This window comes from Aotus nancymaae, unplaced genomic scaffold (assembly GCF_030222135.1).
Source record: "Aotus nancymaae isolate 86718 unplaced genomic scaffold, 86718_ANA_hifiasm-v0.15.2.pri h1tg000012l, whole genome shotgun sequence".
Classification (NCBI taxonomy): domain Eukaryota; kingdom Metazoa; phylum Chordata; class Mammalia; order Primates; family Aotidae; genus Aotus; species Aotus nancymaae.
In genome coordinates this window covers 11,540,102-11,556,384 of record NW_026988423.1, presented here as the reverse complement: position 1 = coordinate 11,556,384, position 16,283 = coordinate 11,540,102, and the positions used below count along the sequence as shown (strand labels likewise).

At 36.2% G+C, this 16,283-nt stretch overlaps 1 protein-coding gene across 1 annotated transcript in view; it reads left to right on the top strand.

Annotated features, from left to right (window-relative positions):
• GUCY1A2 (guanylate cyclase 1 soluble subunit alpha 2) overlaps positions 1–16,047 on the top strand; it is a 324,412-nt gene extending 308,365 nt beyond the window's left edge. The window contains exon 8 of the mRNA XM_012474492.3: positions 7,796–16,047. Coding sequence (XP_012329915.1) covers positions 7,796–8,003 — 208 coding nt within the window. The 3' untranslated portion in view covers positions 8,004–16,047. The remainder of the gene's footprint in view (positions 1–7,795) is intronic.
• The last annotated feature ends 236 nt before the right edge of the window (positions 16,048–16,283 follow it).

The window sequence follows — 16,283 nt, the reverse complement described above, 5'->3', positions numbered from 1 at the left end:
ATTCTGAACTCAGTGTCACCCTCTATAAATTTGGTGGAGATAAGCATTTTTCTTTTTCAAATTTTTTTTTATACTTTAAGTTTGGGGTACATGTGCAGAACATGCAGGTTTGTTACATAGTATAAATGTGCCATGGTGGTTTGCTGCATCCATCACCCCGTCACCGACATTAGATAGTTCTCCTAATGCTATCCTTCCCCTGTCCCCCGACCCCCTGCTATCCCTCCCCTAGACTCCACCCCACCACAGGCCCCGATTTGTGATGTTCCCCTCTCTGTGTCCTTGTGTTCTCGTTGTTCAGCACGCTTATGAGTGAGAACATGTGGTATTTGGTTTTCTGTTCTTGTGTCAGTTTGCTGAGAATGATAGTTTCCAGATTGATTCATCCCTGCAAAGGACATGAACTCATCCTCTTTTATGGCTACATAGTATTCCATGGTGTGTATATGCCACATTTTCTTTATCCAATCTATCATTTGCGTTGGTTCCAAGTCTTTGCTATTGTGAATGCATATGTCTTTATAATAGAATGATTGATAATCCTTTGGGTATATATCCAGTAATGGGATTGCTGGGTCAAATGGAATTTCTATTTCTAGATCCTTGAGGAATTGCCACACTGTCTTCCACAATGGTTGAACTAATTTACACTCCCACCAACAGTGCAACAGCATTTCTATTTCTCCACATCCTCTCCATCATCTGTTGTCTGATTTTTTAATGATCGCCATTCTAACTGGTGTGAGATAGAATCTCAATGTGGTTTTGATTTGCATTTCTCCAATGACCAATGATGATGAGCTTTTTTCATGTTTGTTGGCCTCATTTATGTCTTCTTTTGAAAAGTGTCTGTTCATATCCTTCACCCACTTTTTGATGGGGTTGTTTTTCTCTTGTACATTTAAGTTTGTTGTAGATTCTGGATATTAGCCCTTTGTCAGATGGGTAGATTGAAAAAATTTTTTCTTATTGTGTTGGTTGCTGGTTCACTCTAATGATAGTTTCTTTTGCTGTTTAGAAACTCTTTAGTTTAATTAGATCCCATTTGTCTATTTTGGCTTTTGTTGCCATTGCTTTTGGTGTTTTAGTCATGAAGTCATTGCCTATGACTATGTCCTGAATGGTATTGCCTAGGTTTTCTTTTAGGGTTTTTAGGGTGTTAGGTCTTATGTTTAAATCTTTAATCCATCTGAAGTTAATTTTTGTGTAAGGTGTAAAGAATGGATCCAGTTTCAGCTTTCTGCATATGGCTAGCCAGTTTTCCTGATACCATTTATTAAGTACAGATCCTTTCCCCATTGCTTGTTTTTGTCAGGTTTGTCAAACATCAGATGGTTGTAGATGTGTGGCATTATTTCTGAGGCCTCTGTTCTGTTCCATTGGTCTATATCTCTGTTTTGGTACCAGTACCATGCTGTTTTGATTACTCTGTAGCCTTTTAGTATAGTTTGAAGTCAGGTAGTGTGATGCCTCCAGCTTTGTTTTTGTTTGTTTTAGTTTTTGCTGAGGATTGTCTTGGCCATGTGGGCTCTCTTTTGGTTCCATATGAAGTTTAAAGTGGTTTGTTTCAATTCTGTGAAGAAAGTCAATAGTAGCTTGATGGGGATAGCATCAAATCTGTAGATAACTTTGGGCAGTATGGCAGTTTTTACAATATTCTTTCTTCCTAACAATGAGCATGGAATGTTTTCCCATCTGTTTGTGTCCTCTCTTATTTCCTTGAGCAGTGGTTTGTAGTTCTCCTTGAAGAGGTCCTTCACATCCCTTGTTAGTTGTATTCCTAGGTATTTTATTCTATTTGTAGCAATTGTGAATGGGAGTTAACTCATTATTTGGCTCTTTATTACTGGTGTATAGGAATGCTTGTGGTTTTTGCACATTGATTTTGTATCCTGAGACTGCTGAAGTTGCTTATCAACTTAAGATTTTGGACTGAGATGATGGGGTCTTCTAAACATACAATCATGTTTTCTGCAAATAGAGACAATTTGACTTCCTCTTTTCCTAATTGAATACCCTTTATTTCTTTTTCTTGCCTGACTGCCCTGGCCAGAACTTCCAATACTATGTTGAATAGTAGTAAGAAAGGGCATCCTTATCTTGTGCCAGTTTTCAAAGGGAATGCTTCCAGCTTTTGCCCATTCAGTATGATATTGCCTGTGGTTTTGTCATAAATAGCTTTTATTATTTTGAGATATGTTCCATTGATACCTAGTTTGTTGAGAGTTTTTAGCATAAAGGGCTGTTGAATTGTGTCGAAGGCCTTCTCTGCATCTATTGAAATAATCATGTGTTTTCGTTTTTGGTTTTGTTTACTGATGGATTGTATTTATAGATTTGTGTATGTTAAACCAGTCTTGCATTTCAGAGATGAAGCCAACTTGATCATGACGGATAAGCTTTTTGATGTGATGTTGGATTTGCTTTGCCAGTATTTTACTGAAGATTTGCTCACCAATGTTCATCAGGGATATTGGCCTGAAATTTTCTTTTTTAGTTGTGTCTCTGCCAGGTTTTGGTATCAGGATGATGTTGGTCTCATAAAATGAGTTAGAGAGGATTCCCTTTTTTTGTATTGTTTGGAATAGTTTCAGAAGGAATGTTACCAGCTCCTTTTGTACCTCTGGTAGAATTCATCTGTGAACTGTCTGGTCCTGGAATTTTTTTGGTTTGTAGGCTATTCATTGCTGCCTCAATTTCAGACCTTGTTATTGTTCTATTCAGGGATTTGACCTTTTCCTGGTTTAGACTTAGGAGGCTTTAAGTGTTCAGAAATTTATAATTTCTTCTAGATTTACTGGTTTATTTGCATGGAGGTGTTTGTAGTATTCTCTGATGGTAGTTTGTATTTATGTGGGATCAGTAGTGAAATCACCTTTAGCAAATTTTATTTCATCTATTTAAATCTCTCTTTTCTTCATTAGTCTGGCTAGTGGTCTATTTTGTTGATCTTTTCAAAAAACCAGCTCCTGTATTCACTGATTTTTTTGTGTGTCTGTCTCCTTCAGTTCTGCTGTGATCTTGTCTTCTGCTAGCTTTTGAATTTGTTTCATCTTGCTCCTCTAGTTCTTTTAATTGTGACATTACAGGGTCAGTTTTAGATCTTTCCATGTTTCTCTTGTGGGCATTTAGTGCTATAAAAATTTCCCTCTAGACACTGCTTTAAATGTGTCCCAGAGATTCTGGTACGTTGTGTCTTCATTCTCATTGGTTTCAAAGAACATCTTTATTTCTACAGTAGTCATTATTTATCCAGTAGTCATTCAGGAGCAGGTTGTTCAGTTTCCATGTAGTTGTGTGGTTTTGAGTGAGTTTCTTAATCCTGAGTTCTAATCTGATTGCACTGTGGTCTGAGAGACGGTTATGATTTCCATCCTTTTGCATTTGCTAGGAGTGTTTTACTTCCAATTATGTGGTCAATTTTAGAATAAATTTCATGTGGTGTTGAGAAGAATGTATATTCTGTGGATTTGGGATGAAGAGTTCTGCAGGTGTCTATTAGGTCCACTTGGTCTGGATCTGAGTTCAAGTCCTGGATATCCTTGTTAATTTTCTGTCTCATTGATCTGTCTAATATTGACAGTGGGGTGTTAAAGTCTCTATTATTGTGTGGGAGTCCAAGTCTCTTTGTAGGTCATTAAGAACTCGCATTATGTATCTGGGTGCTCCTGTATTGGGGTGCGTATCTATTTAGGATAGTTAGCTCTTCTTGTTGTATTGATCCCTTTACCATTATGTAATGCCCTTCTTTGTTTCTTTTGATCTTTGTTGTTTTAAAGTCTGTTTTATCAGAGATTAGGAAAAGGTTAGATGAAATCCTAAGTAGAATAACCAGCACAGAGTAGAACATAAATGACCTGATGGAACTGAAAAACACAGCACTAGAACTCCATGACGCATATACAAGTTTCAATAGCCATATCGATCAAGCAGAAGAAAGGATATCAGAGACTGAAGATCAACTCAATGAAATAAAGCAAGAAGGCAAGATTAGAGAAAAAAAGAGTGAAAAGAAATGAACAAAGCCTCCAAGAAATATGGGATTATTTGAAAAGGCCCAATCGACATTTGATTGTTGTACCTGAAAGTGACGGGGAGAATGAAACCAAGGTGAAAAACACTCTTCAGTATATTATCCAGGAGAACTTCCCCAACCTAGCAAAGCAGACCAACATTCAAATCCAGGAAATACAAATAACACCATAAAGATATTCCTCAAGAAGAGCAACCCCAAGACACATGATGGTCAAATTCACCAGGGTTGAAATGAAGTAAAAAATGCTAAGTGCAGCCAGAGAGAAAAGTCAGGTTACCCACAAACGGAAGCCCATCAGACTCACAGTGGATCTCTCGGCAGAAATGCTACAAGCCAAAAGAGAGGGAGGGCCAATATTCAACTTCCTTAAAGAAAAGAATTTTCAAGCCAGAATTTCATATCCAGCCAACCTAAGCTTCATAAACGAAGGAGAAAGAAAATCCTTTATGGACAACCAACTGCTGAGAGATGTTGTCAGCACCAGGCCTGCCTTACAAGAGCTCCTGAAGGAGGCACTAAACATGGAAAGAAACAACCAGTACCAGCCACTGCAAAAGCATACCAAATTGTAAAGGCCATGGACACTATGAAAAAACTGCATCAACTAATGGGCAAAACAACCAGCTAGCATCAAAATGGCAGGATCAAATTCACACATAACAATATTAACCTTAAATGTAAATGGGCTAAACACCCCAATCAAAAGACACAGACTGGCAAATTGGATAAAGAGTTAAGACCCATTGGTGTGCTGTATTTAGGAGACCCATCTTATGTGCAAAGACACATATAGGTTCAAAATAAAGGAATAGAGGAAGATTTACCAAGCAAATGGAGAGAAAAAAAAAAAAAGAAAAGCAGAGTTTGCAGTTTTTTTTAAGTTCAGTGGTACAAGTGCAAGGTTATTATATTGGTATATAAGTGTCATGGGGATTTGTTATATAGATTATTTTATCACCTAGGTATTAACACTACTGCCCATTAGTTTTTTTTCTGAACCTCTCCCTCCTCCCTTCCTCCACTGTCCAGCCTCCAAAAGTCCCCAGTGTGTGTTGTTCTCCTCTATGTGTCCATGTGGTCTCATCATTTAGCTCTGACTTTTATAAATGAGAACATGCAGTATTTGGTTTTCTGTTACTGCATTGGTTTGCTAATGATAATTATTTTTTCATGGATGCATAGTATTCCATGGCGTGTATATACCACATTTCTTTATCCAGTTTACCACTGATGGACATTTAGGTCTTTGCTATTGTGAATAGTGCTGCAATGAACATACACGTGCATGTGTCTATATAATGGAATGATTTATATTCCTTTGGGTATATTCCAAATAATGGGATTGCTGGATTAATGGTATTTCTGTCTGTAGGTCTTTGAGGAGTCTCCACACTGTATTCCACAATGGCTGAACCAATTTATACTCTCACCAACTATGTACATATGTTCCTTTTTCTCTAAAACCTCGCCAGTGTCAGTTATTTTTTGACTTTTTTTTTTTTGTTTCTGAGACGGTGTCTCACTCTGTTACCCAGGCTGGAGTGCAGTGACATGATCTCAGCTCACTGCAACCTGCACCTCCTGAATTCAAGAGATTCTCCTGCCTCAGCCTCCTAAGTAGCTGGGATTATAGGCATGCGCCAACACACCAGGCTAATTTTTTTGTATTTTTAGAGAAGATGGGTTTCACCATGTTGGCCAGGCTGGTCTCGAACTCCTGACCTGGTGATCCACCCACCTCAGACTCCCAAAGTGCTGGGATTACAGGCTTGAGCCAACGTGCCTGGCTTTTGACTTTTTAATAATAGCCATTCTGACTGGTGTTAAATGGTATCTCATTGTGGTTTTGATTTGCATTTCTCTAATGATCATCAGTGATGTTGAGCTTTTTTTCATATGCTTGTTGGCTTCATGTAGGTCTTTTGAGAAGTGTCTGTTCATGTCCTTTGTCCACTGTTTAATGTGGGGTTTTTTTCCTTGTAAATTTATGTTTCTTATAGATGCTGGATATTAGACCTTTGTTGGATGCATAATATGTACTTTTAACTTTTGCATACAACTATATTATATGAATAAAATCAGGTGAAGCTTTTGAAAGAATTTTGAAATCTTAGAAAGAGCCTCATTTTTTATATACCAAATGAATATAATCATGTGTTTTTTAAAGCAATGATCAATTAGAACCGCCGTTATATCCTTTAGCAATCAAAATACTGTAGCTCTTATTTTTAAAAGTAAATATAGACTGTTCATATTATAACTTACTAGTACTACCAGCTGTTATTTTAGGTAGTATTTTCTATCCGTTAATAGCATTCGAGAAGGAGTAATGTTTTCTTCTTCCCCTTAGTGTAGAGATTATCATAATTGATTGTGCCGTGTTCTTTTATATGTTCATACATCCTTTATTCTTCTTGTGCTCATTTTCTTTTGCCAGGACCTGTCTCCTACACAGCGTAACTTGGATCTACTGCTAACATTAACCTGTTTTAGGAGAATGAGTTGCTTTTAAGAAAAAGATAATGAGTTTGGCTCCAAGGTGCTTTCCAAATAAAGTCTAAACACTTAGTTTAGGGCTTTAAAACTTTTTCCTAACCTACTTTCCCCGCCTTAATCCTTATTCTTACCTCACTGGATAATCCTATTATATGGTTAGAAACTTTACAGTTTCCTTGTTTCTAACCCTTTGATTACATTGTTTTCTGTATCCACTTGTTGAAACTGTACATGACTTTAAATAACATCTAGTCCATGAAGGCTTTGTGGTCCTCCCACTGCAAATACTTTTTTTCTTCTATACTTCTGCAATTTTTGTGTCTACTTTTCTGAATGGCATCTAGCCTATTCTGTTTTATACTTTTATATTATTCTATGTTTTGTTCGTGTATTGATTTTTTTTTTACTTCTTGTATTCTCTGTTTCTGTATCTGTTGACAAAACTGTGAGCTTTTTAGGAGTGCTCTACTTTTTATATTCACATAATTGTCTAGGAGGCTCTTGTTGGGAAATAGGAAATATTCTATAACAAACTGTAGAATTGTTGGGCCACACTTACAGAAATAAGTATCAAACTGAACCTTTCATGGAACTGGACAAGTTTAAAGAATAAATTTATTCCAATGTCAGTGTCCTGAAAAAGATTCTGTAAATGTGACTGGAAGAGAAGAATCAAGCTGTTTAACCAATAATGCTAGTGCATTTGGATAGCATGCTTGGCTAGAAATCAGCAAGCAGATATCAGAGACATTGGGAGTCATGAAATGTCCTACAAAGTTAAATACTTGATTAATGTTTTCTACATACAGAATGCACATTTAAAGCTTATGGTTTACCAAATGTAAAAGGAGTGCACTAGCATTTGGGCAGGTTTTAAAAACAGACAAGGTCAATCCTGCGTGCTTGAAATAAAACTTGTATTATACAGTTTTCTTGGCCCTTTGTTTAGGGAAAACGATCATATTTGAACAAGAATTTTCAAGGAATGCTGTTTAGAAAGAAATCAATCTTGAACAAATATTTTCAGGTAGTAACATACCCAGCTTTGGTGTTTTCTTTTTAATTACTATTACATGAAGGGATCTTTTCTAGGTTATAACATTTCCTAGCAGTTGGAATCCTATGAAGGCCACATCTATACAAAGAAATAGAGGTGTTACCTTGAGCAGTCAGAGATAGGCTTCCTGAGCCTTTAAAATTTCTTTCCATGTATTTACATTTCCCTGGCCTCCTTGATTCATGTGCTCTGTATTTTCTTCTTAGATTATTAAAACGGGAAGAAAGTTTCACATTCATTCCGCGGTCTCGTGAAGAGCTTCCAGACAACTTTCCAAAGGAAATTCCTGGGATCTGCTATTTCCTGGAGGTAAGGACTGGTCCAAAGCCACCAAAGCCTTCTCTTTCTTCGTCGAGAATAAAAAAGGTTTCCTACAACATCGGCACCATGTTTCTCCGGGAGACAAGCCTCTGAGACCTGCTGCAGATCAAAGACTCCTCCAAAAAGCACAAGCCCAGAACATGGGTCACCACAGGAGAGTGGAAAGAGATTGTGTCTCTTTCATTGCTTTGCTGAGAACAACCCACAAATTTCTGTATTATGTCAGGCAATAATCCTACTAAAAGGTGGAGGTGACCGCTGTCAATAAAAAGCCGGAGGATGAGGGAAATAAGATGTGTCCATTCATATAAGTGTTTTTGGTCATATATATTCATATATTTTAATTACAAGTGTGGGCCCCCTTTCACAACTAATCAATAAATAGATTCCATGTTTTCTTGTTTATCATGCATACAAGTATCTTTCCCTACATATTTGTACCACTTTTAAGAGCCAGTTTTGATTATATATTCCTACATTTAGTAAACTGGTGAGTGAGGAATATTTTCTAATTTTCTTTTTCTGAACAGACATTTCATACATGTATCATGGCAGTGTGGTAAACTTCTCAACTGGAAGAATTGTAACTCGGCAAAATATTTTAGGGATATTACCTATTTTTATACATATCTCTTCTAGATAACTACATTTCACACAACATGATTAGATTTTCAGAATCTGCTTCTGTATCGTTAATATATTAGATAATGCTAACCTAGTAATCTCATATATTTTCGCTTAGAGAAATTAGTGCTTGGGCTGAGAATACCTATAACCAAGGATTTCAGATATTGAGAAAGAATTATATGTCTGCTTAGTAAATATTATCTTATCTTTTAGATTTAATTAATGTAGCATGGAATCCAGAGGAAATGGAATTTCCTAATACCAGATATATCTGTAACCAAGATTAAAGAAAGGTCTTTTTGCCACCTTCTAACAAACATCAGTTAAAATGAAATGCTTTGCTACATTGGACCCTTTTCAACTTAGCACTTACAAATATAGTAGCTTTCGCAACACTAAACTGCATTGAAATAAACAGCATTCAACTAAATGACATGTTAGTTACCCCCTTCCCCTTCCCCAATTGATGCCTCCTAAGAGCTGACTGCTATTCTCGAGAGCAAATTCCTGGATACTGGCATTAGTGACAAAGAAGTGTCAGGACATTTTGCCAAGAATGTTGTTTCTTCTTGTACGACACAAAGCAAGGAAACCTCTGTATTTTATGGCTTTGAGGTTTTAAAGAATGTTCTGCAGTTTGATTGATATGGCTTTTAAATTCAGTGAATCGGCTTCATGAACACTGAAGTAGGTATAATCTTCAGAACTAGGAATCATTATAGTTACAGGTAGGATTCCATTGCATGTCCTGCTCAAATGAAGACCTGTTTCCATTAATCAATACTGCATGAAAATGTTATTACTGACTCACACTAAAATTAGGAGCACCATGTGTCCAGAGTTTTTCTGTTTTGGATCAGATATGAAATCTAAGTTTCTATTGAGGTTAAGAAGCTGGAAGCATTTGTTTGTTTCCTTGAAACCTTGGAGAGGTCATTTTCTTACTCATTGATAGCTTATGTCTACTTGAATGCAATATATTTCTTTTCTGTTCAGGGATTTTGGCTGCATTATGGTTTGGTTATAACTCAACTCAGTTAAGGAGTATATTTACTAGTTTCCAATGTAGTCTATGAGGCTTATTTAATTTTTTAAATTTTCTATGTGTGTGGCTATAAGGCATTTCTAGATATGCAAATATTTGTTATAATCATGATCCCTGTTATGATTTGAGTTATTTTCTTGCCCTGGGGGTTTACAAGGACATGCGTGTAATACTCTTTATGTGGAGAAGACAGGAAATAGACCTTGAGCTCTAAATCTTTGCCCGATCCCCCTTTTCTGTGAGCGTCTGTCTCTGGACAATGGGGAAGTTCACAGCCAGTATGGACAGAGAGCAGGCTGGGAGCACATCAGTCCTCATGCTGATATTAGAAAATGCCTTAGCAATGTTAATGGGCTCCTTGTAGCACTGAAGCATGGGAGAGAACAAGCTCACTGATGTCATTTACGCCTATTGTCTTCAGTAACTTAGAACTTAGTATGGCATATTAAATCGATAAACATGTTGCTGATAAACAACGTATTTTGTAATCATTAGGCTTAAAGGGACTTCCTGGAATATCCAATCTATTTCTCTTGCTTTTTGTAAAGATTTGTCTAAGCAACTACTCTAAACACATAGTTATTCTCTCTATACTTAAGAGTATCTACGGGAAGCATATTTGAAAAGCATCATTGGAAATCCACTTCATTACTAGTGATAGGCCTGGAGAATCACAAACTCTACATTAGTTCATATGATTTTACCTAGAGAAGTATCCATTTACATTGGACATATGTCACGATGAAGAACATGCCAGAGATTTCTTATCTACCCCCGACAGGATGTCAACTACATCTTTCACACATTATAATCTAAGTGCATTTTCAAAGCTATAGTCTGAGATAATGGTCCAAACTGTTATCATTTTGATAATCTATTAGAGTTGATTATTGTAGTTACAATGTTGCTATATATTGTGAGGTACTATATAAAATGTCTGTTCATTCAAACTTCAAGCTGGAGAAGAATTATATTTTTATTTGTCCTAAACAATGCCATCTACATCTCTTCTCTTACGAATTGTGATTGTAACAATGTGGTGGCATGTGTTATTTCATTTGACTTATATCTATATTCTCACTTACTTACAAACTATTACCAACAGCATGCATTTTAGTATGGCAGATAAAAAGAATTTATGTGATGTTCCCTTAGAAACCAAATGATATTAAATTGGGGAAATGGCTTTAACCCACTCTACAAGAGATACTTTAAAATATAATTTGGCACCTATAGCTGTTGTATTTTAATATTCTTTTAAGCTGCTATTTTAAAGAAGGCACCTTATAACTAGCCATTAGTACCAAAGCATCACACTGGCATCAGGATTATTTTGATGGAGATAATGTCATCATTTGCAAATAAATCAGTTATCTAACAAAATGAGAATCCCCCAATATGTACTCAGAATGTACACACCTGTATCTTCTTTGTGGACCTTAACAATTAGGTAACATTGGCCATAATAAAAATAAGAATATACCTCAGAAACACAGTAGTTGGATCTCTTGTCTATATAATGTAGAGAAGGGGAATAAGACAGCTTCCAGCTAAAATGGGACCCAACTGCCTACCAACTGCCTCTATATTCATCTCTTATTCTACATTTCAAATAATTTCAGATCTTCCTTTTAACATCTGATTTTGTGTGGAATTAAGTGAGCTTTGGTCTGGGACTCTGAGACCGACTTTGATACCTGAGACTTGAGAGTGGGTCCACAGGTTCAGCGCTTCAAATGCTATTTCTCATAGTCTTGCACACCTTCCTCTTGTCCAGTGACAGTGGTGTCAGGACACAGCATTTAGTGTGAATGTGCATATCTCTCCTAGAAAAACAAAGCAAAAGAGGGCAATAACAACTTAAAATCTCATTCACAAGGGGAGCAAGACTTTCAACTTTCCAAATGCCTCCAAAGAGTTCCAGCAATAAAGCAAATTTAAATTGATAGATACAAAAGGCAAAGCCATGGAGAATTCTGAAAACCTCACTAGGCTCTGTGTTTTACACAGAATCATATTGCTGCTGAATGAAACTGCATATGTGAAGTTATGAGGCATCAAGAAGGAGCTCAAAATTATGACCATCATTAAATATATTTTTCAAGTCTCCTTGGGTTCCTGAATTTCTGGGGGCAGGTGATGTGGATGATTAAGGCAAAAAGTAAAACTTGTAAACACAGGTTTCTGTCTTGACACTTTGAGAATGACTTAGCCCATTCTAGACCCTTTCTTACTCTGTTCTGTCACCAGAAACCGTCTCACCCCCTCAAGCCTGGCCCCAGCAAACAGCATGCTCTCTTCACTTCTGAACCCAGAATGGCTACAAAGAGTTGCTGGTACCTCATTCCTGCAGCTAGGAAGGACCACACAAAGTCAGACCTGAGTAACAATTACTTCTGCAGTGTAGTAATGAACCAGATGTGCTGGGGCATAGATTATATCTGCAGCTTCTCCCTCTGCTCTTTCTTCAAAACAGTCTGACTCAAAGCACTTCATGCAACTTCACTGGATGTTCCTTTGAAATTAATTATACATGACTCTGTATAGGCTTTGGGTGGTACCAGAAGCCTTTCAGTCAACAGTATCTCAAAACTCAAGTCCAAGAACCAAGCCCCATATCTATAGCTTATTCCTACTATTAGATTATATACATGTTCAACTAAAAATTATGTCATTTCAGAGGCTTCTATAAGCATAGTTTGATATAGCCCAAAAATCATGATATATATGAGACTGAATCATTAAAGTTTAACATATTTCTAAACGATTTATGGACAGCTCTTGATATGAATATTCCTAAGCCACAACCAGCTGGTTTAACATACACATAAATTGTGTTCATGTAATTGAAAAAAAATTATTGTTAAATGGGTAAGTTGACCCCAGCTATGGACTCAATTTCAAGATCCTCATGGTGGTGAATGAAGAGCAGACACTGATATAATATACAGAATAACACAATCTTGTCAGACTATATTGAGATAGATAGTGTGCAAAATTCCTTCCTCACACTTGATCCAAATAATTGAAACCTACATACTACTGTTCTTCTAGCCTTTGTTTTCTTCCTTCCTTTGTTCTTTCTTTCCTTTAATTAAAATAAGTCATTGATACATTTATAGCATAGGAAGTATCACAGCTAATCTCATATTCTAAAATCGTTTTATAATGTGATTAACATTTTCAGTTTGTGTATGTGTGTGTTTATGGAAAGTAGATGATACATCATTGAAAGAAATAACTTTCTCTGGAAGGACTTAGGAATGCAGAGAAGTTTGTGTCTTTATTTCTAATTTGTTATAACCAGATCAGGGTTTCAGTTAAGCACCTCATTGTCATTCCATCCTTATTAAGAAATGACCTAGTTCAGTGGTTCAGCTGATCTGCTTTGAAGTATCTGGCTGGCTTCATAAGAATTCTGTAGGGAATTTTAGGAATACAAATGACTAGGCTTTGCCTTCAGAGAGTGGGATTCAGTAGGTCTCAGGTAGGGCCTAGGAACCTGTGTTTAGTAAATCACTCTAAGTAATGCTAATATACCGCCAGACTTGGGAATCATTGAAAAGTATTCAAATAATCCCAATTACTAGGAGTAAATACAAGTTGATTGGAATAGTAATGTTATTTCATTTGTAGTTATTTTGAAAAGTTAAATACTCTAGGCCTCATACCATTATTTGTTTCACAAATTTTAATTTTAGCTTTGATTTCCAATTTGTGGTTTTCTTTCTGAGCATAAATCTTCAAACTTAGAGACAGATATCAACGCTGATAAGCATGAGGGATGAATATTGCTCACTATAGGGCTATTAGGCATACTAGATACAGCACCATTTTCTTAGTTACTGCCAGAGCTGTGCAGTATATTACATTTGCTAATCCTCACCACCGAGGTAAAAACTATGACCTTTGGGACACAGAAGCAAATGTCAAAGAGACAGCCTTACTTCTGAATACTTCGATTTTTATGTTATGAAAAGACACCAACTTAATACTGAGTCTCACTATGTACTTTTCATATTGAATTGTACATTATCTGAAAGTGATTTCCAAGCAATACATTATAACGACCTTTCAAGCAATAATTTAAGCCATGGTGATGATGCCATATGAAGCTTGCACTTCTTTGCATTTCATAGAACCTTTGTGAAAACAGACACATGTTTTATACAAGCAATAATATAGCTGGTGTGGACTTTTTAAAGATATTCATTATTCTATAGCAAAATGAGCAGCAAGTGATAACTCATATTAAAAATATCTGAGCAAATGACATGCGTAATCTATCTTAGAAGTTACTCACTTGCAAACATGCTGTAAAGTGATTAATATATATCGGATTATTTCTGGTGCATAATTTAAAAAATGGCTATCAAAATATGATTTCTATCCCTGTCAAAGAGATTTCTGTATTGTTTGTAATGTTGCCTAATTTTTGGATCTTTGTAGTATGTAATAGTAAAGAAGAAGTTAAGGATGGCTAAATGAGTGGAAGTAAAGCATAGGTTGGAAGAGGGGATTGAGAAAGTAGGGTTTGCAAAAATACAGATGAGTCTCAGGCAGATTAACTAATTCAAATGTTGGTTTGATAAGGTCTTGGAAGATGAAAGAATAAAGATAAAAGAGCTCATTATCACTGTTTTCAATGATAGCTATGCAAATGTTTGGTAAGTAGGATAGTATTTTGACTTCAGAACATGACTGGCTGAAAGTTGCCTGTAGTACAATTAATAAATGTCTGAAAATGATTATTCAGTAATATTGACAAACATTAAAGCTTTCAGATTTTGAAATGAAAAAATCATATTTTTAGTCTTCTTAAAATACAATTTTAATAGAATGTGGCATAGTCACTGCTAACCAGTTCTTTAGTAGTTAAATTTACTTCTCCATCATTTGGAATAATGTATGAGCATTACAGCTAAAATCAACTGGTAAATTTATGTTTACACTGAACAATATCTAAACATCAGATTGTTATTTAGCACATAAGCATTCCTTAGCATTTACATAAGATGACAGCTCCTATTATTGCCTAGCAAGGTAAATTCTCCTCTAAACATCAATACAAACACATTTGAATGGTGGGTGTGTCTGGTAGCATTTTGTCTTTACCTTCCTATTACTCATAGCAAAAGTTAATTTAGCATCTTCCTTCCCACAGTATGGAAAAATTCCCTATCAAGAGCAAACAGGATTGTTGATTCACTGAGGTTATGACAATTATCCTCTTGAATATCACTGGATCCTTAAATCCTTAGTAAGAATGCTTTTGAGCTTAATAAATAATGGAAAACATTTAATTTGAATCTATTAAATTACACTGAATTTATTCTTTCAGTTAATTCATCTAGTTGCTGATCAGATCATTCTTTTTTTTTTTTTTTTTTTTTGAGACGGAGTTTCGCTCTTGTTACCCAGGCTGGAGTGCAATGGCGCTATCTCGGCTCACCGCAACCTCCGCCTCCTGGGTTCAGGCAATTCTCCTGCCTCAGCCTCCTGAGTAGCTGGGATTACAGGCACACGCCACCATGCCCAGCTAATTTTTTTGTATTAGTAGAGACGGGGTTTCACCATGTTGACCAGGATGGTCTCGATCTCTTGACCTCGTGATCCACCCGCCTCGGCCTCCCAAAGTTTCTTAATATTTGACTTAAGTACTGTTGCTTATTATTTGAAAGCAGAAAAGAAAAACTAAATGGCAAGTCGGAGTAATAAGTTTGTTTTTGATTCTTTTGATACATATTTTTGAAGTGAAGAAATCCCTGTATATTCAGTCTTCCTCTGTGGACTTTTCACTATTTGCAGATAAAGAAGGAATTCTACTTAACATATTTTCACTGTACTCTATTAAATGACATTAAGCCTATGTCTAACAGGAAAGTAATTACTGGAATAAAATCAGGAATGTGCAAAATGGTTTCTTTATACCACCTCACTTTCTGAAGACAATTCATTGCATTTTGCTGCCTGGCATTTACACATCAGACTCAGGACAAAGGGACAAATGGAGTGAGTGAGGTGGGCAGGAGCTTTAGATGAGATGATGCAAAGAGAGTTAATTTTTTCTTCAGGATAATGTAGAGACTCTTAAAGAAGAGGCAATTTCTATAGCGAACACCTTTGGCTTAAAAGCCAAATGATTTATTTGACTACTGGTCACTCACGTTTAAAAAGAAAAGAGAAAGACAAAAAAAGAGAAACCCTTCACAAGCCATTTTTAGTTTTCCTGAGGTAGTGCCAACCTCTTGGCAGCTGCACATCTCAGCGAAGCTGGGATAGAAGCTTACAGAGCTACAAATAGATACTTTCTGAAGGTGGCAGAGAGAACTAGCCTTGGTTACAATGATGAAGGTAAATGAAAGTGTCAGAACATCTGGATTGAAGGAGCAAAGAAGGCCAAATACCAGCTCTGCCATATGCCACAGAAAAGCCTCCTAAAATTAGCACAGAAAAACAGACTAACAGTATGCAAGTGATATTAAAACAATTATTTTTCCTTTTATAACATGCCTGGCTGAGCTAGCATTCAGTGAGAAGAATATGCTTTTATCTCATGCACCATTAAAAAAAAAAAACTGTTGTTGTTCTGACATTAAAGAAATGTCATATTCCTTTAGTTGAAAAATTTAATCACAAATAATAGGAAATATTTATTTTGTTTCCTGAAATTTGTAAACTTCTTTTGGAGGCTGTGCTCT